The 26,614-nt window shown below is 36.0% G+C and overlaps 2 protein-coding genes across 16 annotated transcripts in view; both read right to left on the bottom strand.

Moving 5' to 3' along the window:
* Positions 1-10,131, bottom strand: part of LOC105149209 (WD repeat-containing protein 47) — a 69,585-nt gene extending 59,454 nt beyond the window's left edge. The window contains exon 1 of one of the 3 annotated variants that reach the window (XM_087406134.1): positions 10,018-10,131. Coding sequence is in view for 2 of the 3 variants with exons in the window: in XM_087406135.1 (XP_087262261.1) it covers positions 3,499-3,563 (65 nt within the window). In the remaining variant the exon portion in view is untranslated. Of the gene's footprint in view, positions 1-3,498; positions 4,816-10,017 lie in introns of those variants that run through there. The other 2 variants (XM_087406135.1, XM_087406136.1) reach the window with 2 other exon arrangements.
* Positions 10,132-11,020: 889 nt separating this feature from the next.
* hiw (MYC binding protein highwire) overlaps positions 11,021-26,614 on the bottom strand; it is a 188,417-nt gene continuing 172,823 nt past the window's right edge. For 3 of the 13 annotated variants that reach the window (XM_087406122.1, XM_087406121.1, XM_011061481.2), the window contains 25 exons: positions 23,716-23,938; positions 23,270-23,632; positions 22,924-23,130; positions 22,454-22,659; positions 22,241-22,391; positions 21,813-22,167; positions 21,556-21,736; positions 21,095-21,285; positions 20,902-20,928; positions 20,650-20,715; positions 20,203-20,292; positions 19,601-19,830; positions 17,936-19,480; positions 17,689-17,860; positions 17,208-17,593; positions 16,994-17,123; positions 16,506-16,912; positions 16,321-16,435; positions 15,992-16,182; positions 14,675-15,100; positions 14,226-14,597; positions 13,941-14,165; positions 13,097-13,869; positions 12,648-13,015; positions 11,021-12,564 (listed from right to left, as the gene is read on the bottom strand). In XM_087406122.1, the coding sequence (XP_087262248.1) occupies positions 12,449-12,564; positions 12,648-13,015; positions 13,097-13,869; positions 13,941-14,165; positions 14,226-14,597; positions 14,675-15,100; positions 15,992-16,182; positions 16,321-16,435; positions 16,506-16,912; positions 16,994-17,123; positions 17,208-17,593; positions 17,689-17,860; positions 17,936-19,480; positions 19,601-19,830; positions 20,203-20,292; positions 20,650-20,715; positions 20,902-20,928; positions 21,095-21,285; positions 21,556-21,736; positions 21,813-22,167; positions 22,241-22,391; positions 22,454-22,659; positions 22,924-23,130; positions 23,270-23,632; positions 23,716-23,938 (7,516 nt within the window). In that variant the 3' untranslated portion in view covers positions 11,021-12,448. The remainder of the gene's footprint in view (positions 12,565-12,647; positions 13,016-13,096; positions 13,870-13,940; positions 14,166-14,225; positions 14,598-14,674; positions 15,101-15,991; positions 16,183-16,320; positions 16,436-16,505; positions 16,913-16,993; positions 17,124-17,207; positions 17,594-17,688; positions 17,861-17,935; positions 19,481-19,600; positions 19,831-20,202; positions 20,293-20,649; positions 20,716-20,901; positions 20,929-21,094; positions 21,286-21,555; positions 21,737-21,812; positions 22,168-22,240; positions 22,392-22,453; positions 22,660-22,923; positions 23,131-23,269; positions 23,633-23,715; positions 23,939-26,614) is intronic. The other 10 variants (XM_087406123.1, XM_087406129.1, XM_087406126.1 and 7 more) reach the window with 10 other exon arrangements.

Raw genomic sequence — 26,614 nt, 5'->3', positions numbered from 1 at the left:
CTTAGTAAAAATTAAAAATTAACATAAAAAATGAATATTAAAATATATTACTAACAGTTTATTTACGTATAGAAAGTGAATTGTTGACATCAAGTGTCGCATCAATTGCTTCTAAATGCAGCTTTGGCCTTTGACGAATATCAAGCAAAGAATGTAAGAATGTACTTGACGAAGTCGGTGCAGCGCGACGTGTTCTGGAGCAATGTCCGTTCCGGGCTACGTGCTCCCCTTAATTGAGCGTGCACTAATCCCCCTTTTCTTCGTCGTTGGCCTAGAGGGACCCACGCGGCACGACGGTTCCTCACGTGTGGTCGCGCCTTAATTGAGCGTGCGCCCACTTCGAGTCAGACGATTCTTTTCTCATCTTCCTCGCTGTCTCGACATTGCTCACCGTGCTCACGTATAGCGTAATAAATTAGAGCCGTTGCATTTTGTATGCTTGTGTGCGAAATTATACTGCTGACGGTCTTAGGAAAAGCGACCACAAAGAATGCGATTAACTTCACATAATTCGGTGTGACTTTCGGTTAAAATTTCAGTTTTACCGTTTACACCATATTGCAAAAAACATGAAAGATGCTAAGATTTCTTGATAGAATCCCGCAGCTACATTGAATTCTGACGTAAGAAACAAGGAGAAATACATGAATAATTCTTGCGCCTTGCACCTACACTAATTCTTTCATGAATAAAATCAATGTTCTATTTAATGGTAAATGTGTAAAATGTGTGTCGTATATTTTTTTCTGACAATACAAGAAAATATATTGTATAATTGTAAACGATTATTTATGTATATGTATATATTTAAGATTTTTAGAGAATATATTAATTAAGATATATTAATTTTAGTTTTATTAAAAAAAAAAGAAAAATTTAGAAAGTCAAAATTTAATTAAATCGCGTTTCGATCTTAATTGAGAATGTATTTAATTCGCGTGTTAAATGTCGATTTATTTTGATTGGGATGAGATGGGGGGGGGACAAGATCGCTTTCTATAGCAACATAAAGATTTAAAAGAGTTCAAGGTATTCTATTATTATTTTAGCACGAACAATCGATTTATGACATTTACCAAAGTACAGTCATTTAAAAGCTCATTTATCAATGTCGCAACTCGTGTCTCAACTTCATTATCATAAACTCATTACGATCTGTTTCCAGTTAAAGAAACAAGTCACATTAAAAATTATGCTATTGACACTTGCATGGAATTCAAATATGATTTTTCCTTGAAAAATCAGTCGTAAAAATCGTATAATGATAATATGAGTTTAATCAGCACAAATATTGCCGGAGAAACGTCATAAATACCATGTAATCTCGGAGTAGAACTGCTTATCGATGATTCATCGTTGGAAGTCTTCTTGAATTTATTATAGAAGTTAAAACGAGTTGAGTAATTCGCGATTTCCTCATTTCTCTAACTAATACCAGAAAAAAATGATCAACATAAAGAAAAAATGATCAACATAAATCATATTTATACTGATCAATTTTATGCTTAAATGATTGATTTATATAAAATATATATTACCTCAAATATCTTTCTTTACCTTTTATCTTTCAAATATCTTTTCTTTGCATATTTATAATAATACGAATACGAAGAGAAAAAGCTGCTATAACTTAATTTTATGCCATAACAGCAAATTCTATTTGCAAATATAAGGATCGCAAAATTATTTACATCAAGTGTAACAAATAAAATTTGTCGAATTATACTTGTTAACCCTTGTTAACAGCAATCAAGGTTTGCAACAATTGCAATAAAAATAAATGTATTTGTTAAAGCAACAAATATATAATTGTATACAATATTTGGAGATAAAGATTAAGATGAAATTAAATTATTAATTAATTAAAATAAAGTAAAAAAAATTGAAATTAATTCTTTTTATTTTATTACTGTATATTAACGGAATTTTCTTAAATATGAAATATAAAACATATTTACAATAAAGTATAATATATTTATATTGAATATTGAATAATGATAAATTAAATATAACATATTTGCAAACCTACTTTGCTTCTACTTTGTGACATGACTATCAAGCCCAATGTTAATAATATTAAAACAAATGAACAAAGAGCATTCATTTTCAAATATATAAAATCTTTTAGCTCTGCAAACTAAAAACTGAGAACTTTAGAGAGCTTACAAGTACGCGAAAATTCAAAATTAAAATGCAAAATATGGGCAAATTACATTGTATAATGCTTACAATTATATTAGTAACGAATATAGATTAATGCGCAATTTTGTACTGGTTACAGAAGATTATTTGGAACAAATGCAAAATATTTGTCAAATATTTGATTGCTATAAACAGGAAACAAATTTAAATTAAATTTTGTAATCTCTCTTGCGTTCATAGCAAATCTCTCTCAGTGAAATTACGTTGCAATTTCTACAAAATTCTTACTAAAGTTATTTACACAATATAAAGCTATTAATGTATCTGTGTTTTTAACATTAAATGAAATAGAGTGAGACGTTTTCGGTTCATGATTATTAAACATCAGCCGATCTATATTTAAAAAAATTAATTTTTATGTATTCGATAAATAAAATAAAATGTTTCTATTGTATACACCACACTTCTGTTATTAAGATTACTATCTTGTTGTATTATTATCATCATGAATCTCTCTCGAGCTCGTACAATTATCGGTACATCTTCTAGGAAGATAAGTATTATAAAGAATTTGCTGAAAGATTGAGGCCAAGTTCGTGATGTCCGGCCACGTGATGCGTCGTCACGATCAGAACTAAACGTACTTTCAATCCACCGACGTGCGTTTCGGCATGAACGACGCGTCGTCTTGAGGCGTTCATTTCTCCGAGAGGAGAAACGATTTAACAGAATTTCACCGACCCAAAAAACAACATCTACTCTGACGTCACGCGAATCTTTTTTTCACCCACACACACACACATACACACACACACACACACACACACACACACACATTCGCAAATATTTCTTCTTCCTACAACTATTTCTTACAATGCAGAAAAGTGTTTTCAGAGAGAGCAATGAATCGGAACCGATCGCTCGTATTTCACTCCTGTGATATTGTTAAGAAAAAAAAGATGATCTGCAAGAAACAAATTATCTAAGACCGCTTGAAAAATGAGATCACACACGGGAATCATACGGGACTCGACGTGAAACCATTTGGAGCAATTTGCGTTCGGTCAATGCGTACCGTGGGACTTGAATGCGTAACGGCTCCAAATTTATTACCGTTGTCCGTTCTAACCGAATTCGTAATGCAATGTTTGGAGAGGATAATCATGCCACGATTATCCAAACGATTATTTTCAAAGTGCTTCCTCAATAGATATAGTAACGCGATAGCGTCTGATAATTAGATATGTGATAGCACGTGCTAACTTAACGTCGTAATACATAAATACATAATTATACCGAACTGTAATTACTGGAAACGAGATCAGCGTAATAGTGCGACTATAATGCTTCCCGTACCTTCCTAGAGTATCCTTCGAGAAATCCTCAATTACAGCGATCGCCGATGACATTACGACGACCATGGTAAAGCTTGTGTCCCATATCTTGCGAATGAAAAAATTTTATACGTTTTGACACGTATATATACAATTACCGCACAAGGGTTCAACTTTCGACGTGACACATTAAATAGACATTCAATGACACCAGTACAATTTTTTATATTCCTTCGTAAAATAAATTCTTGTCACAATTCCACTTTGAAAATCACGCTTATTGTTCTACATAGGAAAAGGCCGAGGAGATTGCTCGCAAAATCGCCGATTAAAGTACGGTACACTGTAATGCATCGATTATGCAAATCCGAACACGAATCGTGGATCACCTGGAGGCTCGACTCTGGAATTTATCATACACGCCGAGTCGACGACCCTGGATCTGTGATCTTAGATATAACCTGGTCAATTTTTTGGAGGATGAATACCGAGATACCAATAAGAAACGCGCACTGCAATCTGCATCGACTGGCACGCGCCACAAACAATTGGCGTACAAGAATCGACGAGGCACATAATACGGCAACTAGCATGGCAAGCAAGTCACGTAGATCGGCTGGTCGACACGCGAATAATTGTTTTCTGGATTCAAATCACACGATTCATCACGTTTTGCAAGTTAACGACCTTGTCCGAGATAACAATCGACTCACGATTTCACCAAAAACTATTCACTGCACTAATTAAATTAATTCCGACCGAAGCTCTTGATAGAGCTTATTACATGAAATACTGTCGTTTACAGTATATCTGATACACATATTTTTTTATTCTGAATAAAAAATAAATACTCGCTTTTATTTGGAATCGACGTTTCAGAAATGCTGTCAAGGTATTATAATCCTTGCATTTCTGAGATACTGAATTACGATCCCACGGGAGAGCGTCATCAACAGTTACGGTTTCGGCGAGCGGTAGACTGCAAGTGCACGCGAGATCGCGGAGAACCAGCCGATGCATCGTCCGCAATGTCGAGGAGAGGAAGAAGATCCGACTGAAGGTGCTCGCGCCGGTTCCGAGGAGGAACATTCACCTTACCAGGCTCTTACGCATCTGTGCGTAAGCGAGCTCATGTTGTTGCCTCGATCGCCCGGCAGGTCATTGCGGTAGATGCGCAATATCGAATCGTGTGACCAACGAGTTCCTTCGTTACGGTAACTTCGAAAGCGCCTGGCTTCCACAACTTTGATCTTGATGATGATCTGTACTAACGAAATATCACCTTGTACAATTATAGCGCAGAAGAAGTTTGAAGTCGCCAATGTCGATATCGAAAATGAGGAATCTTTATTTTTAACTATCGTAAAGAAAAAAAAATCGCTCAATCTCGACTCACTCACTCTCAACTTGTCCTTTACAGAATAAAAAAGCCGATTTAATTTTTTCAAAATGACAAGTAGCAAAAATTAAACAAAATTATTAAACAAAATCTCGTCCGATAATTGAAAATGTTAGAAATTATTTATTCAAAAAGATCGCTTTGTAATAATTTTTATCATGTTAAAGCTACTGATTGAGATTTATATGGATTGTACTTAAAATAATATTTAGTACATTAATATTTTCTTCTAAAGTGACTCATACGAAAACAAATTACCTTACATGTTTCATTTATAATGTTAGTCTTGTAAAAATATATATATTAGGTGTTGGAATTAATTCGTAGCGTTTTTTAATGAAAGAATGTTATTTATTTCACATGAGCATTAAAAAATACATTAATGAAAGTACTTCCCATCACTTGTAAAACGCTACGAATTAATTCCAACACCTAATATCATTAATAGTCATCAAATTTGAAAGAATTAAAAATTTAGAAAATTTATCTCTTAGATAAATAACTAATAATATCACACATGTTACTATTAAGCTTAACTCTAAAACACTGCATTACGTTCAGTTTATTACGATAAAATCTCTGCAAGCGGAAGAGAAAGATCAATAAACTAGCATGGTACCGACAAGGAAAGTTATAGATAAGAAGAACCCGTAGGGCACTTCGTTTCATACATCAAGAGGCAATTAGGCGAAGAAGGAATCCTCTGTTAAGAACCGGTTGGCAATTGTAAGCTGAAAGAGCCGGAAATCTTTGTTCTCACTTGCTTAAGGTAGAGAATGCGACGAATCACTTATAATAATGTTCAAAAAATAGAAGTTAAGAAGAGTTACGCGACCTGTAATTACTCAAAGCTGATTAAAATGCCGTTAATTGCACTAATGAGAACACTTTGATGAAACTTATGCGTTTAGAATGCACTGTCTTAGTCACTATGCACCATCTTGGTCACACTCTGAATACGATGAAACGCGACATTTAAATATCGCGAGCCGCTCTGCTAGATGATTACCAACGACAAGAAAATTCGCGTGAAAAGAATCAACCGCTGCTGCAAAAAAACGCCGTAAGTTATACGCATTCACCGAACAAAATTGGCGACTTTCTACTTTGCATCTCCATACGAAAATTGCATGCAGATTAAATCACTGAATCGATAATATCTCATGGATATAATGCATGACATTTAAAAATTTCAGACAAGCCCTGAATCAAATCTCTTTCATTACTGAAAATAAAAGTTAAATGTATCTACATAGTACTAGTTTGTTTCTCATCCATTTTGGAGGCATACATCGCTCCTTTACTTCAAAAGTAACAACTCCGAAAAATTAAGTTTCTCAGAACAAAAGAAAAGTTATTTTTAACTTAAGAGAAAATTATTAATTAATATCGGTAAAAAAATGTTTTCTTAACATGATTAAATAATTTTCTTGTCATATTCATTTTACAATCTTTAAAAAATATCTTATTTTAGTAATTTTAATGATTCTTTTTAAAGCTACTCTGTTTTAGTTATGACAATTTAAATGATTTTTATGAAATAAATTCAATTTTGATGATTGATAGAGTAACTCATTCATGATAATAACTAAATAATGATGTTTTTTAGTTGTCACTTTGAAGTAAAAGAACAATATTAGATTCTTTGTTTATAAAATCATAAAATATCTCTAATGCATTTTTCTATATAATTTCATGAACTTTCCTTTCCTGTTTATAGGATAGGAGAAATGATAATGCTTTTCCGTCTAACTGTTAATTCATCCTATTAATCGCTTAATTGCTTTTAGTCAACCGGACTTCTTTGACAAAGAAAAAGCGTGTACGACGTGCATTTGCAAACATATTTATCCGATTAATGTACGTCACGTATTCACTGATGCGATAAGTTTGACATCTTACAACTTTCTATCATGTAGTAGCGAATAAGAAAAAGATAGCAAAAGAACCGAAGTGAAGAGAAAATGTTTTCTTCACACTTTTGAACACATTCATGCAAAATGCAGTATATTAATACCGACGTAGTCAATAATTTACACGATATGGGAAAATTAATTAGCATTGACATTAGATCAATATTAGGAATCCCCGTGCTTCAATTTAAAGCGGTAGAGCAACTCGTTAACATTGAATAATGAGGACGAGGAATGAAGATATCACATATTGAACAGTTTAAATTTGTCTTTAAACTTATTAACATTTTTACATAAATATAAATGATACATTAAATTGTTTCATCATGAAGATCGTCGCTTATTACAATTTATCCGATATTCGTATTTCAATATTCATATTTTTAGACACTACAAATGCTTGAAATATTTGATTGACTACTCAAAAGAAAGAATTTTACTAATTGATCAATCAAAAAAATTCTTCGAAGCATTTCTAGCTGTTAAATGGACCGTAGTCTTAGAAGCATAATGTTTCATCTTAGTTTATCGTAATACGAGTCTCACATGAAATATTGTACTTCATGGAAAGATGATTTTGCTGAAAAATCTAAAAATGTAACTATAAATCTGAAAATAATTTTATTGGACCATTAAAATATTTGCATAGAAGATTTAAACATGATGAATATATAATACTGCAAAAAAAATTTGATACTCTAGCAATAAATTTGAGCGTTCTACATAATTATTTTGATGGTCTAGCTAAAATTTTTAGATACATATATTTCAGCAAAACCTTTCTGCATAATTTCTATTCTATCAACTTAAAAAGTCAGTGTGCCTTTCACTAGATGACTTAAAAAAATCTAAATAAACCACATTTAAACAATAAATAATTAGATAACCGTAACGAAATAATGTCCCGTATGTGTGGCGCTGTCAGAGAAGCAATATTTTGTCCGTCCGACAATACTTTGTGTTAATATCGTCGGCCAAATTATCGGGCGGACGTGCTGATCGCAACATGTGTTTCGTTGCAACCTCGTACGTGTACGGGTAAAAATAACGGTACGAGGAGATCTCTCATTACCGAAACTGGTTCCTTGGATGCCTCGGAGTGACTTCGATTAAGAGGCGGTCCGTACAGCGCGTTAAAATCAACCGCGAAATGATCGTAGAGAACGCCTTCATGAATTTTCATATCAATGGAACGATTAGTGTCCCCGCGATTCAAGCGAGGTAATCGCACGTGCGTCGCACGTCTTCTCCACGACAGGTAATTCACTTCGGTGGCAAACAGTGAAGTGCTCTTACTTATACGGTTGAGAGATAGACGCATTGTGTTTCATCTAGCGTTTCCAGACGAGCGACAGGCGCGTGCTCCGACGCGTGCTACGCACGTGTCTGAACCAGTTTCGCGATGACGATGACTCCTCCAAGGAGGTTCTCGAGGGAGTGTCTATCGTCGTAAATTTCATTTACAAATCGACAATTGCCCGTTCTATTAAATGTTGCTTCTATTTCTCGCGAGTCTCATCAGTCAGAGAAGTTTCATCTTATTGCGTTTGACAAAAACCCGTTTTCTGCTTTAAATAGTTTTACACTGAAAAGTTGTAGTGATCAGTTGAGATTTTAGCCCAGTATTCATAGTCAAATCTTATATTCAAGACCGTTTTAAGTAATGTCTTAAGAAGTCACAAATCAGAAGGTCGCGCGTATATTAGCGTCTTAAGGTGTTACTTAAAATAATCTTGAAATAAATAATGGACTATAAATATCGCCCTTAGTCTCTCTAATCTTGATCGCGATACGCAGCCGGGCCATAAGGGAAATCGATTTAAATCTCGAGACGGCGTGTGATTTACCGTTCGTCTGCACTGAGCGTAAAACAAAAATAAAACCCGGAGAAAAAAAACGTCAACAGTAAAACCTCTCTGTGGAATATTGCGGGCCTCTTTGATGAATATAAGGATATTGACATTAACCACCTGTTCACGTTGATGTCATTACTCGCTAATAAACACACACATACAAATGTAGGTATCTACTTTTTTGTATTCGTCTTTGTCTCAAAACTTTAAGGACTTTGGCGTGAAAGACACATCCAATTTTTAAATTTTTTTAACATTTCGTTTCTTTTTTTTAAAATATATTAATTACTTAACAACATTCTGCAAAATTTTAAACTCTCTTTTGTGTCTGACTTTATTAATTATATAAATTTGTATGTACATAAAGTTGAAAAAAAAATAAAGAAATAGTAAATTTATATGATTTAATTAGATATAAATAGTTATATTGATATGAATTAATTAAATAATTTAATATAAATTTATATAAATTAAATGTGTAGATATAAATTATATTTTAAATAATTATTTCATATTCAATTATTATACATGAAAGATGTCTCAAATGATGCAAATTGCAAGAAGCAAAAATAATTTTTTTCTTGGAAATATGTAAACAGTAATTACTTCACTTTGTAGTTACTGAGCCGAAGTTAATAAGTAAATAAATTATTAATTGAAAGGTTCTCGAGTCGGCGCATTATATCGCGGCGAGAGTCGTAAATAAAGCAACGTCACGAGCAACTAACGGCAGCTGACAGCACATCTTGTGCAGGCACGGTGAGGCGCAATTAATCGCACGTTATGAATGAACCAGTGCAATGTCACGGACGATAACCGAGGCGATGTTGCGCGCATCCCTTATGGATTGACAGAATGCGCCTGTAAGTGAGGTTAGGCGTCGTCGAAAGGGAGGAAAACACGACGCGAAGTGATCGCCGGTGTACGAACGACCGGAAGTCCGCGTCGTTTTCGTGACAAATTAATTCCCTCGCGAGAATCGCGCGAGGCAAGAGAGATATATCTTTCCCTATGCGAGTCAAGAGAGAGACTCCGAGAGATCAGCGAGATTAGACATGGAGCTGAGACGAACGCGCATAATTTCGCTGATTTCGCTCGACCACAGGCCGACCACGATCGCCTACGACTCGTGATAAAAATAAACCGCAATGTCGCGAATTATGACAACGACGGTAGGGTGGTACGAACGCGCGTAGGAGCTTCACGTCTCTCGGTACGTTCGTCTCTCTTTCTCTCTTTCTCTCTCTTTCTCTCTCGGGCAGAAACGTCTCCCGTTATCGTGCACGGAAAACCCGCACCTACCGCTGGCGGGCGTCCGACACGTCTTGGGAATTATGTAACTATTGTTGCACGGCATGTAAATAAAAGCTACTTACCGCTGATCGAGGCGAAAAACGTCAGGATCGCGCGCACACACACACACGTTGCACGTTCCGCGGAGACCGCTCGCGGCGCACTGCCGCGTGATGGCGCCCGCGCGCCACCGCCATCTTGGATCGATCGTCGCCGACGGCGGATGGGACACGCGATTTCTACTTTTCGATCATAGTTACGGTATGATTTTGAAAATTTTCTGTATTCCTACAAATATTCCATAATCCGCTTTTTGATAAAATATGATATAATAAATATGAAAATATATATAATTGTAGGACCGATTAATTCGACTACGGAAATTACTTTTATAGCGAAAGTTTCGACTATAATATATTCGCCTTCCTAATTTCCAATCTTCGATCTCTTTTTCCACAAGTTAAATAATAAAAAATTAATATTTCTATCCAAACAAATATGACAAAACAATGATTCATAATTTCGATTAATTCGGTTAAAATTGTTTACAGTAAAATTTTTGATTGTAAAATTCGTCGTTCCTAATCTTTAATCTTTTCACAAGTTGAATAACAAAAGATTAATATTTTTATGCAAATGGATAATACAATAATTAATAACTTCAATTAATTCAGCTGACAAAAATTGCTTATAGCAAAATCTTTGACAATACAATTCGTTATAAAATCTTTTAATCTTTAATTTCTCTTTCCACTGTCAAATGACAAAAGATTAATATTTTTATTCGTTAACGAAATAGTATTTTATATATATATTTACATATTTATATATATTATAAGTTAATCATTAATTTAATTGATCAGTTAAATTTACTGTAGAAATGCAATATAACAACAGTGCAATTGATTGTACAAAACTAAATAGCCTTCATCTATTTCAAGTATATATCAAGTATAATAAGATATTTCAATAAAGTTCAATCTTCTCGTCTCTACATTCTAATGTTCAGTGATCTCTTAGTCTAACATTAATTGTAATTTTAATTATTGATAATGGAGGTCCCGTGATGCAAAATAACACGACTCGTTTGATTCTTTGCCATTTAATGTTTTCTTACACATTTAGAACATAAATAACAACTGATGCGCGTAACTACATCACGTCGGTCTGTTTGAGTCTGTTGAAACATAAAACAGCGAGGTTTTCAAGTTCTGTACGATAATAAATAAATAGTGTAAATCTCGGAACGTATCAGCATAATGACACTCTCGCAATTGTCATTAAAATTCTTATAAACTTAGGAACGTAAATAGTAACAAACGGCACGCGCACGCAACATTCATATACACGATCATGCAACACGTGCAGTCATTTACGGAAATAATGTACCTGATACAAGTTCAGAGCGTCGAATAAGTAATAGGAATATAATATTATAAGCGTGTACATACACACGACTGATGAAAAAGTATAAAAACAAATGAAAAATCTAAATGCAAAATACTACTTCCAAAGTGACTCGTTAATTATTGAAATGTATTCAGACATAAAGAGTTTAATAATTCTTTATATATGTATATTATTATTAGGGAACGAAAATTTACTTTTTAAAAATAATAAGTTACAGTTACTCGTTACCGAGTAGAAAAAGTAACAAGGTTACTAGTTACGATTTTGAAAAGTAACTCGTTACAATTACCATTACTTGAAAAAGTAACTTTTTGATACTTTTTTATACTTTTTCATTACTTTTTTCAAATCGATGATCGATCATCAAACACGAGTGCCTAGGAGCTTTCTAGTCTCAAGCACTACGAATGACTTGTGTTCAATCAAAGTGTGTCCAATCGTGCAAAGTAATTGTAAAATTCATTATCGTTAAAAAAATTTAACTACGTTATCGTTATAGTTATCAAAAAAAGTATCGCAGTAAAGTTATCAAAAAAGTAACTTATAATTGTAATTTCATTACAAGTAACGAGTTACTCTTCCATTCCCTGGTTATTATATGTATAATTATATATTACGTACAACCTGACTTTTATCTATCTTTGTTGCCCGTTTCTATTATTTAAATGATATTCGGAGTAATGGTTCTTAATTATACATTTCCTTTACATACAATAACTCTCATCTGAGTATTATCAGTACTAAATACTCAGTCATTTCTTATAAATAGTAGAGAATTATATTATTTTACGAATTAAAAGAAATAATTGTATATATTATAATCGGATATCTTCTGTTACATCGTGCAACGACGTCAAATTCGCTTCTTGATTTGCATGTGAAAACACTTGCATTGATACACAAGCTTATGCACTCTCATCTGTCTACCGTCAATATTTAATTACTAAATTTAGCGATAGAAACGGCTTATCCATTACTTAACACAGATATACCCTCTTACATCGCAAATCATTGCGCACTAAATGATATAATCTCATTCTCATATCCTACTCTAATCTGCATCAATTCCATATTTCATAAAAATCACAAAACAGCACTGGAAGCTTAGAATGTGTGCGCGTTGCGACAAATTCCGCAACCTAGAGCAAATTCTTCTCCCGTCGATGGATGCTTTACATGCAATGGACATTCATCTCCTTCCAGTTGCTTAGCCTTAGGACCTTCGATGAAAAAAAAGCAATATAATGAATTATTCCTTGAAAAATAATTATCATTATGAAAATCGGAAAAGTATTTTATGTACCAGCAGGACACATAGGCAGCTCACTCTTCGGGATAGTAGTAACACGTTGGAAATCATCGTGGCAAGGCTTGCAGAAGTGTGTTGTTCCGAAGCAGAAGAATACCGCCACCGAACAGCAATATCGGCATTTATACTCAAGGAAGTCTGCTCCGTGCTTCGGACACATTTGTGCCCTTGCTACGTCACTACAACCGCCACATACTAGTTCAGCAGGGTCGAACGATTCCCCGCCTAACTGCGCGTCGCAACGTGCCTCACCACCATAATAAGCCTTCTGGCATTTGTAACACACATAATACGCGTATCGTTCCATTGCGTAAGCAGCGGGATCTTGATAACGACCGCCTGGTGCAAAAGTTCCTTCGGCTCTGCAAAAAAATAAAATAATTTCAATATATCTATATTTATATGGAGATTTTGCGTCATTGATAAAATTGAGAAGATATTACTTATGTAAGCCTTCGTATTCCAAGCGCATTAGCGCCTTCCTTCGTACGTCTTCGTATAGCTCTTTGACACTTGCCAATTGCTCGGACAACGTCGGATGATCCATCGGTATTTTACAGATCGGACACAAAGAGAAACCAAACGTAATTCGTGGTCCCACCCAACGCTTCATCAGGACATGTCGACAACAATGTAAATGGAACACATGGCCGCACTGCAACTGAATCGCTGGTGCGCAAGACAGGGCCTCGGTGAAGCAAATCATGCACATGTCATCAGCATCCTGTTTCAAATCCGTCCCCGATAAGCAACGATGAAGGCAAGGCAAGCAAGTTCTTTCATTCCTAACACCTCCACAAATGTGGCCGCAGGAATGAACCATGTTACACGCATTTTTAGCGTGTTCCTGGCAATCATGATCGGCGCAAATATTGCCTATTGCTAGCAAACCTGTATTTCCCGTAGTACCGCAAAATCTACAAATACCAGTAGTGGCGCCAACCGGTTTTCTCGGAGCGCCGTCACGAAATTCTACCAATGCCTTCAGTGTTCTACTGTCTGCCAAAGCCAAAATCCAGAATAGCTTCGTTCTGCCACAACCTTCATGAAGATCTACTCGTATCGCTTCTTCTTCCTCCTTACATACTTGTCTGAGATGCGTTCTCGTTTTTCTATGAAGATGTAAAATTCTATCGCATTCCGCGCATAAATTACCACAAACATTACATTGAATAATAGCCGTAGTTTCGTCATCATCGTGATTACTACATGTTGGCTATAAAAAAAAAAGCAAAGTTAATTATTCTTATTATATATAATAATTCGAAGATACAATGATAATCTTACTCTTGGTGGTAATTGCTGTCCTTCAGAACCGCTCCATTGACCAGATGATAGTCTTTCTACATGTTCCGAATTCAAAACACACAAAGAAGCCAACGCTAACCACAGCGTTGGAGATCGAAGGCATTCTGTAGAATCACGGCTCTTCTCGTCCAGTCTAGTTAAGTTTAGGATATTTTCTGCTATAGCTGCTTTCGTTACAGATGCCCATTCCTCAGATAATTTACCCTGATAGTAAAAAAACACATTAGTTTAAGTATTATAAAACGAACTAATCATAATACTCACCGATGCCATATCCTTCAAAAGTTGAATTATTACTTCTGCCAGCTTACGCGTCATGCAACCCCTTAACCACCACCTCGTTCCAACGTAACTTTTCGGATGAATGCTAGTGGCTAATGAAACGGTTTGAAGCGCCTTGCCATTGTTTTCTTTTCCTTTCACTTTGACTTGCACGGTCAATGCTTTTGCAATACAGCTTAAAAATACATCGAGAATTCCGGCGGAATGTTCGTTAAAATCTAAAGCATGAGTAAAGCCGCTGTTCGCAGCGGATACGATACTGAAATCAGTAGGCGGTAGTCGTTCGACGTTTATAACGTTCGCTAGTGTTTCGGGTTTAATTTCAGGCAATATCCGTCGTAGAAGAGATGTTACCTAAAAATATAAAACAATATTATGTTGAAAATTGTTTCAAACTTCACATTTAATGTTGCAAAGCTAATAGAACATACTTGACGTTGCACTCTTGCCGATCCGGTATGCAATAAACTCAATAGATCTTTTAATAATCCGGTTTGATGTGATAAGTAATATTGTCCTACAGAACTACCACTTAGAGCAAGAACCATAGAAAGCATTTCGAAGCAATAAGTATCGGCCGCTTTTGGAAGATCACTATTGTCGCTTAATACGCTATTAGCAGGTGTCGGCGAACATAAAAGTGTCTCCCATTCTTCTCTCAAACGTATAGTCTCCTTTCTAATCGCTTGCACAATATGAGTGCATACTTGTTTTTGTAAATGCGTTAAATTGCTTCTGCTGAACAATATACCCACCATATGCTCTCGGAGATCATTACTATCCTCTAAATCCTCATTAGTACCTTCCGTCGGTTCCATCTGTTGTTGCTTTTCTCCTTGTATAAGTTTCCCAAATACCTGTGATACACAACATGACATTGCAGAAAACAATTACAATAACATTACAATAAAAAGTAAAAATTAAAAATTAAGTTTAGAAAGGCTATGAACCAAAAAACGATAATGTAAATGTGTAAATAAAGGAAACAAATATAATTATCATGATCTAAAGCAAATAACAAATAACAGAAGTCGGATCATCCTTAATGTTACATATATAACATATTTAAATAGAACAGATAAATTAATGTACTTAAATTAAACGGATCAACTAATAAAATAATACAAAAAACAAATAGCAATCCATAAAATCGCATCACGTTATCATGAATCTGATATTATGTCCGCAACAATATAGCGTACATGTTAGAAGTCAAGATAATAAAAGTCCATATTGTCAAAGTGCGCAAAATATATACCGTAAATTCGAATTCACGTTAATCTAAAAATAGTGAGAACAAAACATTACAATAACACAATATCTAAAGCAATAAAAACACCAGAGCAATAAGTGCAATGATATTGAATATGAAGTAATGAAAATCTATACCGTAAAATCTGTAGATTATAAATTAAAATTTATAGTCAAAGTTACCTTATAATTACAATGTTATAGTGTCTATGATAAAAACTTCCATATCTGTATTAGTACAAAATTACTTTTACCAAGAATATTTAATTCGACGTTGGCAAAAGAATATAAAAAGAAGCAGTGTTGCGAAGAAACGTCTTTGTCGTCTGCGATACACAGAGTGAAGGAATCATTGAAAAAGTGAGGAATTGAAAATAGTTAAGAAAAAGAAAACAAAGAGAAAAAAGGGGGAAAATAACTAAGAGAAGGAAAAAGATTATATAATAGGAAGGTAGGATTCGTGTAATTAAAAATTGCAAAAAATGATGCGTACTCACCTGAGATGTGATTAGTCGAAACACCTTCAAAGTTTCTGCCTCGCAATTTCTTTGTTGAATAGTCTGTGCGCTTAGCTGTTTTCCTATTTTCAGAGATCCTCCTTCGACTTCGCCCAGCAATCTGATTTGACGAACTCGCAAAGAATTATCTGGGCCCTTTAATTCCATACCCACAACTATATGACGTTGATCTGTGAAAAGATTATATAAACAAATTATATTATTATATATAGAGGGACAGAATCAGCATTTCTTAAAATAAAATACATCTTTTTAAATGCCTTTAATATGCAATCTAATATACTAATAATTATAATTGTTTATATTACCAATGATTGGGCAATTAATCCAGCCAGCTGATCTACTTTCGATCTCTACATATCTTAGTTTTATCATCTCATCGGCGTTGACACCAGATAAGAAAGTCACACTTGACACTTTGTGCTTATAAATAAATTTCAGATTAGACAAATATTGTTAAATAAAGTAATCCAGTTTTATGAAAAGAACTTACTGTTAAATCGCGGCAATTATCTATGTGTACATATAACATTCTAGGTAAGGAATGAGCGCCACAGAGGATTGTAATCACTTTAGTTTTATTACGATCTTCGTCTCCAGATTCCCAAAATGTTTCTGTGGAATTGTCTGTTAGACTACCAATCATGGCTTGTCTACTAGAGGCTTTGATCTCAATATTGGAAGTTAAATCCTTCAAAGCTTCCACCCAACTACTCATCTGTTGTGAAACTGTTGATTGGTGACTCTCGTGCATACTCATTGTTACATCTTCTTCTTCCTCGGATCGCGATAGGATTTTACTGATGTTACTAAATACGTGACTTCTGTGTAAAAACATATGATCTGCTGGCGTAAATCGAATACCCCAGCAACGAATCGCAGCTTGTTGTAACGGAGATCCTGTAAATCAATGTTATTTAATAATTTTAATTATTATAATATATTTATTAAATATCTTTTAATTTGTTGATAACGACTTACCAAGTGGTGGTAATAACATTAAATCCGCAATTGTTTGCAGCAAAGTATGAAATACAGTAGGTAATGGATTGACGGATTCTCCGGCTATTACTAAATCACTTAAAGGGTGCTCGCTGACGCCAATCATATCCTACAAATCAATCACAATACTAAATAACACATTTGTCTACAAATACTAACAAGTAACAAATAAATTCTTATTAAAAATATTTACATGATCTTCCTTCTTTTCCGTTCTGTTGTCATCATCATTCGCATCCGTATTATCAGAAGTAACAATTGGTGTAAGAGACGAAACAAACCACCAAAGTAAGTCGTGCAAACAAATTGGTTGCGTTACGCTTCTCAAAAGCCAATTTAACGCTTGCATCGCATAAACTCGACAAGCGGCACGGCGTAACGCTTGCTTCATCGCAAGTTGCAAATGTTGCAGGTTGTGTTGTTGAAGAACGAACAACATCACAGGTCTCATGAGAATTTCTATTCGATCGTTACTCGCTATTTCGGTTTGACTAGTAGATACTATAGCAGATTGATCCATTGATGGCACTAATTTCTGCAGTGCAGCGGATGGATAACATAGAAGCGAAGAACCTGCTTCTGAAAAGCAACAAGACATTGTATTAATATTTATTAAGAAAAATTTATTTCTCCATCTAACGTATTTGTAATTATCATGTAAAATAAAATCGTACCGTTATTCATTTCGCTACTGCTGTTATTTCGTTTTCTCATCATAACGACTCTGCCGTCATTACTGTTTCTAGCCCAAGGTGCACCAGTAGACATAGATACGGATCTATGAAAGGTACTACGATTTTTACCACTTTCATTATCACTATCACTCGTTGGATATTCTGATAATGGCTGCAAGTAAGATAACGATAATTAAAGTAATGTTGATTTTGTTAAAAATAGCAAAAAAGAAAAATATTTCCTTACCCTGCCGTTTGTGTTGTTGAATACGCTACTGTTTCCCTCATAATTATTTTGTTGTCCATTTTCACGTCTCAGAGTTTCTTCGTAATACCTTTCATCATGACTCTGCGAATGATGAACACCTAAGGCTTGCAAACATTGGAATGGTCCAGTAGGAGGAAATGGTCCAGTGGCCTCAGGAGGGCTATAATTCTCAGCTACGGACGATAAAGTCTGCGATGGTCGTCTTTGCTGTTTAGGGATATTAAAGCCAGAAGCACTAGCTAAATCCAGCAAAAACATTGCGTTGCTCTTCATAATTATATGAGTTTCGTTTCCGCCAGGACTGTTAATCGGAGACAGAACTTTGCTCGTGCCATTTTTTCTTTTGGAAATTCCGCTTACGAATTTCTTCGCGAATTTATTCTTTCTGGCCTTTAGATACTTATCTCTACACGTATCGCAAATTAAGTACCACGAGCTACCACCGATCCCACCATCACCGCAATTGCCTGCCCACCCCACACAATAGTTTCCGCCGCTGTTGTATCCTTTTCCGCCCGCGTGCCAGCCGCAGCCTGGATGCATCATTTTCATATGATAAGTGACTGGATGTGGAAACATTAAGCCACAAAGTTCACAGATAGTCTCCCGTTCAATTCCAGCTAAAACCTCAGATGCATTCGCTCTGCCAATGGGTTTCCATTCTTTCTTCTTTCGGCTGCCTTTCTTCTCACGTTCTTTCATTTTGTCCTCTCTAGGACGTTTCTCCGGTATTGGTCGTTTCACTAGTTTCATCGTTTGTATCTGTGATATGGGACTAGGCAAAATCGATTGTTGTTCGATGGCTTGCAGACAATTAGTACTAAGTTCTTCCCATAGAAAAACTAAGCTCTTTAACGCTGGTGGTAATACCGCGACCGTATGAAACTCAGGCAGAGAACTAAGTTTGCCCGCACTCGCCTGAATTTCTTCCTTGATCGTGTTCTCCTGCTTTTTCCTACTCCTATTGGCATTAGCGTTCGCGGCTGATCGCGTGAGAGTCTCCAACGTGCTGGGCTGAATGTGCAAATAATTACCGGCATTTGTCACCTCGACGGAGTGTCTTTGACGTGCTTTTTGCTCCTGTTGCTGCTTATCGCTGGATTGCACAACAGTTTGTCTAGTTACCACCAACGCACCCTGTTTCGGTAAACTTGGGTGGAACTTGAGAAAACTCGCGCAAGCCATGGCGTCATGTACAATTCCTTCATGCCACAAGAACGCGGCGAAAACAGCTCTCAGACATTCTGCTACGGAAGGACTGATTGCTTCTTTCACCTTGTCTTTAGATAAATTTAGAGCACGATTAGAACTGGGACTTTGCTGTGCGTTGGCAGGTGACATAGCACGCTTTGCTCTCGTTTTTACGGCTTTCATGTGATCTCTCCTGTTCATTTTCGGCGAATGTCGCTCGTCCTTTACTCCGGATGAACCGATGTTGAAATGACCCTTCATAGCTGTGGTAGCGCTTTCGGGACTTGTCTGTGTTTGCGCTTGAGACACTTTGCGCGGACTTTCTTGCGTATCCTTTAAAAAATAATATACTTCTCTATTCTTTGAATAATAGACGTTAATATATATGAAAATGTTTTCGCGTTTGCCATTGAAGAAAATAAGGAAAGAATACTTTTACACAACATTACTTACAGCACATTCCTTCTTGGGAGTGTCGGGTGGACTAGCTATGCTCCCTTCAGATCTCATGTGTAAAGAACTGCAACTTGGACTCGGTGATAGATCACGCGTATTGGCAGTAGTGCTAATACCGCTCGGTGACTGTGATGGATCTCTCGTCAAGCTGCTAACCAAGGCACTAGTGTCGCTCTGCGTTGAGCCACGACGTTGCGACGTTATACTGTCAACCATCCCTCCTGACACTTCAAAAAAAGAATGATAATGTATCAACGATTAAGTTGCATGAGAAGGATATATTTCCGAAAATACATTCGGATATTCAATTCAGATGACAAGGATATCGATTTCTCACCTTACTGGATAGTGACAGAGCAAGGCGTTTACAACATTTAGAGAATTCATTCAGAGAGAGTTCAAATCGTGCAGATTACTTCGTGCGATCGTGTATAAATTAAAAGTTTTTGGACAAAAATTTCAAAGGATATGTGTCTCTTGGTGGTAAAGTGTAGAAATAGCAATACGAAATCTTACAACTGACATAATGTTTGCGATATAAATCTCGATGTAATGTAAACTAAAATAGGGTGGATTAGCGTGTATATTAGTGACCTTACCTAACGGGGAGAGGCCGACACTTCGGGGGGAGCCGCAGAGTACAGGGCTGCTACTCATACTTTCTCCCCCTCCTATCGCACTTCTCCCACCTAATAATTTCGATTAATTGTATTTTTGTTGTGTCGAGTTGTCTTAATCGCGAAGCCTTACTACATTCTTGAACTGCGTAGTAAAAAGTTTATTTTGTGCGTATATAATGTAATATGTAATTAATCATGCATATGTAAAAAAAACGAAATGATATCGCGTGCCATTCCGATTGCAATTATGTTATCGCACATGCATAATACGATGTCATAATATTTACTGATCAATACGAAGTGAATTTTATCGTGCCATCAATCCTATATGTAAAGTAAATAGTGATAATGTTAAAAGAGATTTTCGAAGATACAGAATTTGTGCACTATTCTTTACAACTTCAAATAGGATAGGAGAACGAGTACCTGGTGCGTTAGCAGCAGGAGGGAAGAGACAATTGCCAGAAACGGCTGGCTGTCGACTGGACCCAGCTAAGATCAACATTACTAATTTATTATAACTAATTCAAATAGAGTATTTAATAGTTAATATAATTGTCTAAATTTTTTTTCTATTATCTATCATATATTTCGTTATAAAATTACTATGACAAATATTATTTCTTTTATTCTAATACACAGAAAAATGGAACATAAATACATAAAATATTGCCTTACAAGTATCAGCGTCCGTTCTCACAGCTTCTGAAATAATTTCATTTTCAAAGCAACTGTGCCAAATTATACAAAAGTACACACACGGATGTATAATGTTAGAAATAAATTATGAAGTAACGTTTGATAGAGTCAGTCCAATAGAGAAATGATGATCACACAGTATTCAATAGATTAATAAATAACTCATACGTACCGGGTATTGGGACTGGACTGGAAGAAGGGCTGTGAAATCTTGGTGACCCACCTTGGGGATTCTTTGGCGAAGAACTTCTTGAGGTTCGCCGCGGAGTTTCCGGCGGTGTCGCTCCGTTGCCATTTGCGCGGCTTTCTCCCATCGCTTTTACCAACTCCTTCACAGATACGCCCACAAATTCAGAGAAATCTCTGAAAATCATTAATAAAACGGTCTGAGATGGATACTTGTATATTAACTTTAATTTTAAATTAAGGAAGTTTAAGAATTTGGAATTTATGAAAAAGAAGCAATCATGCATTATGACTTAACTTTTATCAAAAAAATTGATAAAAGTTCATGCGCGAAATATTAAAAGGAATATTTTAAAATTGTGTAAATGAATTCTTTAAGTTGAAAAAGTTATATTTTATTGAAATTTAAAAATTTATCAAAAGATTACTACGTATGCGTATAAATACCTGCCCGGTGAACTTCTTTTCTCTCCATGGCATTTATCATCTCCTCTTAGCCACTTTTGAAGAACACTAAATTTTCCCCCACCACCTTCTCTTTCTCGCTCCTTGGCTACTCTTTCCTTGGAATGAGGTTTTGAGAACTTTGGAGTACCATCAGCCTTTTCTGGTGTGAAACGTTCGCTCCCTAGAAGATATACATACATATTTAGTAAATATTTGGACGCAACAAGTTATCTGGATTTATTTTTACGATTATATACCTGGTGAGTCATGTTGATTGTACGATCCAAAAACAAATGGGTTTGTATTGCAACTATCAATGGATTCCGCTGTATCTGGCGTATAGTTTTGTGTAGTAAAATTGAAGCCTTCATGACTAACAGAAGGCACGGAAAAATCGAAACCTTTATTGTTCGGTGAAACAGCTGGATCCGGTATCATCGGCTTTTTCTCGATCGGATCATTCTCTAAATCCTGCTCAAGTTTCATATAAATTACGTTGGTTTGTTTGTTAATCGCGAGCGACCATGCTTCTACACTTCGATTCTTGTCGAAGCAATATTTCGCCACTGAATCATCATCAATGCGTACCCATGTTCCTTCATGATTTACGCACTGTAAGAGATGAATCATGAGGTGCCGTATGAAAGGAGAGATGCGGGTATTTAATAATAATAGATCAACTTACATATTCTTGCACGGTCACTGTATTTCCAAGTGCTAACATTCCAACAGGCGCGCTTTTCAGGTTTGGTTTGCTTCTAATATTATGACCAGAAGCCCCGCATTTCACGACTATCATACTTCTTCCGGCGTCAAAAGTTACTGTCTTTCTCTTGCTGCAAGAATTAAATTAGGAAATAGTCGAAAATGGATGATATAAGAGATATTTCTTACGTACTCATCGCTAGCATCAGGACGTTTCCGCAGAATAGTCTCCTTGATAACTTGATCTAAAATGGATTTTGGTTCTTCTACAGGGAGAAGCAGAGTTTTTCCTAAATGTTGATTATATTGCAAACACCAAGCCTCAAGATGACTACTATTACAGTATTCCTTGATTGTCTCTGCATTTAACCGTAACCAAACGCCATCATCGTTATGAATCTGAGTCAGACAAAGGAAAGAGAATTTACTATCATTTAAATATTATATTCGTCTTAGAATGTGTAGAAAAATAATTTAAATTAAAATAATTTAAATTAAAAAATTATGTGAGATAAGAATACAAGAAATGTTTTTCCCAATTTTGTTTTCTCAATATTTTCGATTTGATGGGAGAAAATGTGTATTATTTTTATTTATTCCTCTTTACAGTTTTATAAATTAAATTTAATATCAAAGCTCCAATAATTAAAACTTGTTAATTACCTCATCAACGAAAGCTATAGTGCCGTTAACCGAAACGAATCCAATCTGTTCGCTTTGCAGCGATGGATGGGCTCGTATTCTTAAGCCGGCACTGTTCTTCGCCACGAATTTTCTGAATCTACTTGGTTGAAGCTGAGGCTTTTTAACAATGTTCTGAGTGGGTGGTTGCATGCCTTGCGGAGGTTCCTTCACCTCGACTTTGTAATTCTAAATAAAGTGGAATTAAATTAGCTTCCTTAAAGTCTATTTAAATTTAAAGTTAATTTTACTACAAAAGCAGAAATTAGAGTTGAATTCAGCCTAGCTCTGAATATCGCGAGCATCTTTGGCAGAAATGTTTACGTACATCCTCCATGTTGTAACCATCAACCGTAATCATCAGCGAATACCAGCCGACGGAAGATGGTGTCCACGTAGCACTGTAGCTTCCGTCACCGTTAGGTCTAACCAGCATACTTTCGCTCGCTCTCTTCACAGCAGGTGACATGAATCTCAGTTCCTCGAACGAGTAATTCTGATAGGCTTTCATGATGGTGATGGCATAAAAGCACATTTTGTTGCTGATGGTCACTTCGTACGGAACGTCTAAGGATGGTTGCGGATGACCACCAAATGTCATGGGGTCTGCTTGAGAGACGCGTCGGATTTTTCTGCTCTGATCGGAATCCATGATATCGGTTTTATCGGTCGGCACCGCTTTGACTTCAATCTGCAAAATGATTTGCGTCTCGACATATCGTAACTCACCAGCGCCGTGCTTCGCATCACGAGATATCCGAGAAGAAGAAATACCTTCAATCCGGGCACGTGCACCACTTCGCCGTATTGATCTCTCGTGAGCACGGTGACGATGGCCGGCCATCCGCATCTCATTTCTTCTCGTGAATATAGTGCCTCGCATTGAGAGGGATCCACGAAGCTGTCTGGTTGCAACCATCGTGCGAGTCTGCCACCACTGGTGCCAGCAGAACAGGAGACAAAATCGCGCAGGAATAGACGTTCGTTCGAATGACAACTGAAAATAGCACACGTGCGGAATTTAAGAAAAATTGGAAAAGCACGTCCTCTATGTATTGAGAATTTATTTGTTATATCGTTAAATCTATTTACGCGACTAAAACTGCATTTAAATTTTGATTGATTCTTTCTATTCGTACTGCAGTTCGAAATTTATTATATGTGCAAGAGAAGATTACGAAGAGGTAGATTTATTGGAGCGTTGGACGCGAAAACTTAATAAAAATCTGATAAAAATACAAAGTCTTTTATTCCGAATATAAAGTGTAAAATTGCATGTCTATTATTATCATATGAGGAGCAGATTTTCAAAATGCGTTTTGTCTAAAATTTGTAATTTTCAGAAAGCGAGAAAGAAAGAAACTACGCAAGAAAATTATGTACTTTACAGAAAATAATATGCCATTCAGTAGGATAAAATATTAAACAAAATTGCTAAACAATTGCTAGAAATGTTAAACAAATGTATTTTGTTCGTCTCTAGTTAAAAAACATAATGCACTTTGAAATGTCTATGTTTTTTCAGCATATAAATTAACGATGAAAAAATGCTTTCTGAACATTTCAAAATAGCTTATAATATGAGTCTTTTAACACTGAATACTACGCCATCTCTGTATAAAAAAAAAAAAATTCTAATAGTTAAACAGTGTAATATAAAATTAGAAAATTAACACACAAGAGTGATGAATGGAGAACTTTGCAACGCTGCAACTTTTTTAGTCCTTCGTTAATCTTAGAGTGAAAAAAATGAGTCATTGTTGGAAGTCATGTTGATAATACAAGACCGTCGTATTGAGATATATCGGAGTATAAACGTCACGAAAAAATTTGCGAGGGCTCTTTATTACAAAATTTTAGTCTGAGTCCATCATGAATGACGGGAGCGAGTAAGTATGGTTCGTTAAAACGAGTTTGAGAATCGCGATGCCCCTAATTGGTTGGTGCCTCGTATCGTGATCCCGTTCGGATGGATCGCAAAGTAGAGGATGGTGCTCCTCAGCCAGCCAGACAATCGTCGCTTCCCCATCGTTCGGACTCGTCAAGCTCATCCCTAATAAGGTGCAATCACACCGCGGTTCTCCTCTCTATGGTCCTGTCAACGTGAATCACGTTTCGCTACCTATCTACAACAGAGTCAACTCCGTGTTTTTACTGTCATAAGAACCGGTATTCTGGAAAATTACGCATGTAAGAAGTCTCGCGAGAGTTCGGTCATTACGGTATCTCCGCGTGAAAAATAAAGATCTAATTAAACGCGATGAAAACGACATTTTCCGCGACGACTCTTCCACCGCTGATAAATCTATAATGAATCAAATAAGTAATAAGCATGAACTTAATTAAACTCCAATATGACAAATACTTGTGTGTGTAACTTTATATCAGATCTTTTTTATAAAAAAAAAGATCTGAATGTTCGATGAGTTATTATACGGTTGTAAACAATTCCTGAAGTTAAAGAACTTTATGAAGTTTTTAAATTCAAACTATCGAAGTAAATAAAATATAGAGAAGAGTGAGATTCATGTTTATATATATATTCATGTTTATCCTTCTTAAAGTATATTCAGGATTGCAAAATTTTCCTATATAATTTCGTAATTTTTCCAGACAAAATTTCATGATTTTCCTTGATGATTTTAATAATATTTTGAAATTTTTTGTATTTCCATCTTGATTTAGAAATCAAATATTTTGTTGAGAGTAATTTAACATAACAATATAAATTACAATTAATGTTGCTGATGCTGCTTGCATTTAATTGTTAAGTTGATAGTATTCCAAAACTTCTTTGATATGAAATTTTCTTTAAAATAAAGAATTTTCATTTTCCAAAAAATTTTGTAAAATTCTTTTCGCTTTCATTTTTCTGACATTTCTCTAATTATCCTAATTTTCAGTTATGTTCAACTCTGATATTGAAAGTTGTTTTATTTCATTTCGACTCATTTGTATAATCAATTTTGGGATCGTTCCAACGTATCTCATTCCCAAGGTTCCCTTAGGTCAGAAGGCGCTAAACTGTGATAATACCTCGAGTCATGACAACGAGGTACCTCGGGACTTCGTGGTTTGCGGTATCAAACCATGTAACAAATGTAATTTTCGCTCAGTCAGATATAAACGCTGCGGAAGCGGGGTGCATTCGCCATCGATCATAGTCACGAAAAAGATGAACGAGCGGCACGCCAAAGATAATAGACGCTAGAAGAGGACGAGCCGGCATAATACACGAGAGATCGCAGCCGAGACCGGGAGGATCGAGAGCGTGCGGTTTTAAAGATCGGTATCCACGTGACATACAGCCAGTACGTGACCATTTCGGAAATGGGCACTTCGCGGACGACGTCGCCGCCGCCACCGCGTTCTTCCCAGTTTGAGGAACGCGTTATGAATGAATGGACGACGTCGGACGTGTACACGGCAGAGAAAGTGCGCGGAGCCGAGGGAATTCGCGCAATTTCTCATGGGAAATTAAATGGTCGGGTTTCCGCTCATAAAGCGGAGAGCTACGAGACGGTAGTAGCGCGTTTTAGAGAAAACGTTATCTACTGCCACATGAAGAGCGACGTGGTGCGACGAGAGCGATGATCGGCTGTCCTCCAAACCAGGCTGTTTCCGTTTTTACGGTACCACACTCTCTCCACCGTATCGTGTATTTCCGGCACCG

This window comes from Acromyrmex echinatior, chromosome 5 (genome assembly GCF_024713525.1).
Source record: "Acromyrmex echinatior isolate Ae372 chromosome 5, ASM2471352v2, whole genome shotgun sequence".
In the NCBI taxonomy this organism is placed as follows: domain Eukaryota; kingdom Metazoa; phylum Arthropoda; class Insecta; order Hymenoptera; family Formicidae; genus Acromyrmex; species Acromyrmex echinatior.
This window is presented reverse-complemented; position numbering and strand designations above follow the sequence as displayed.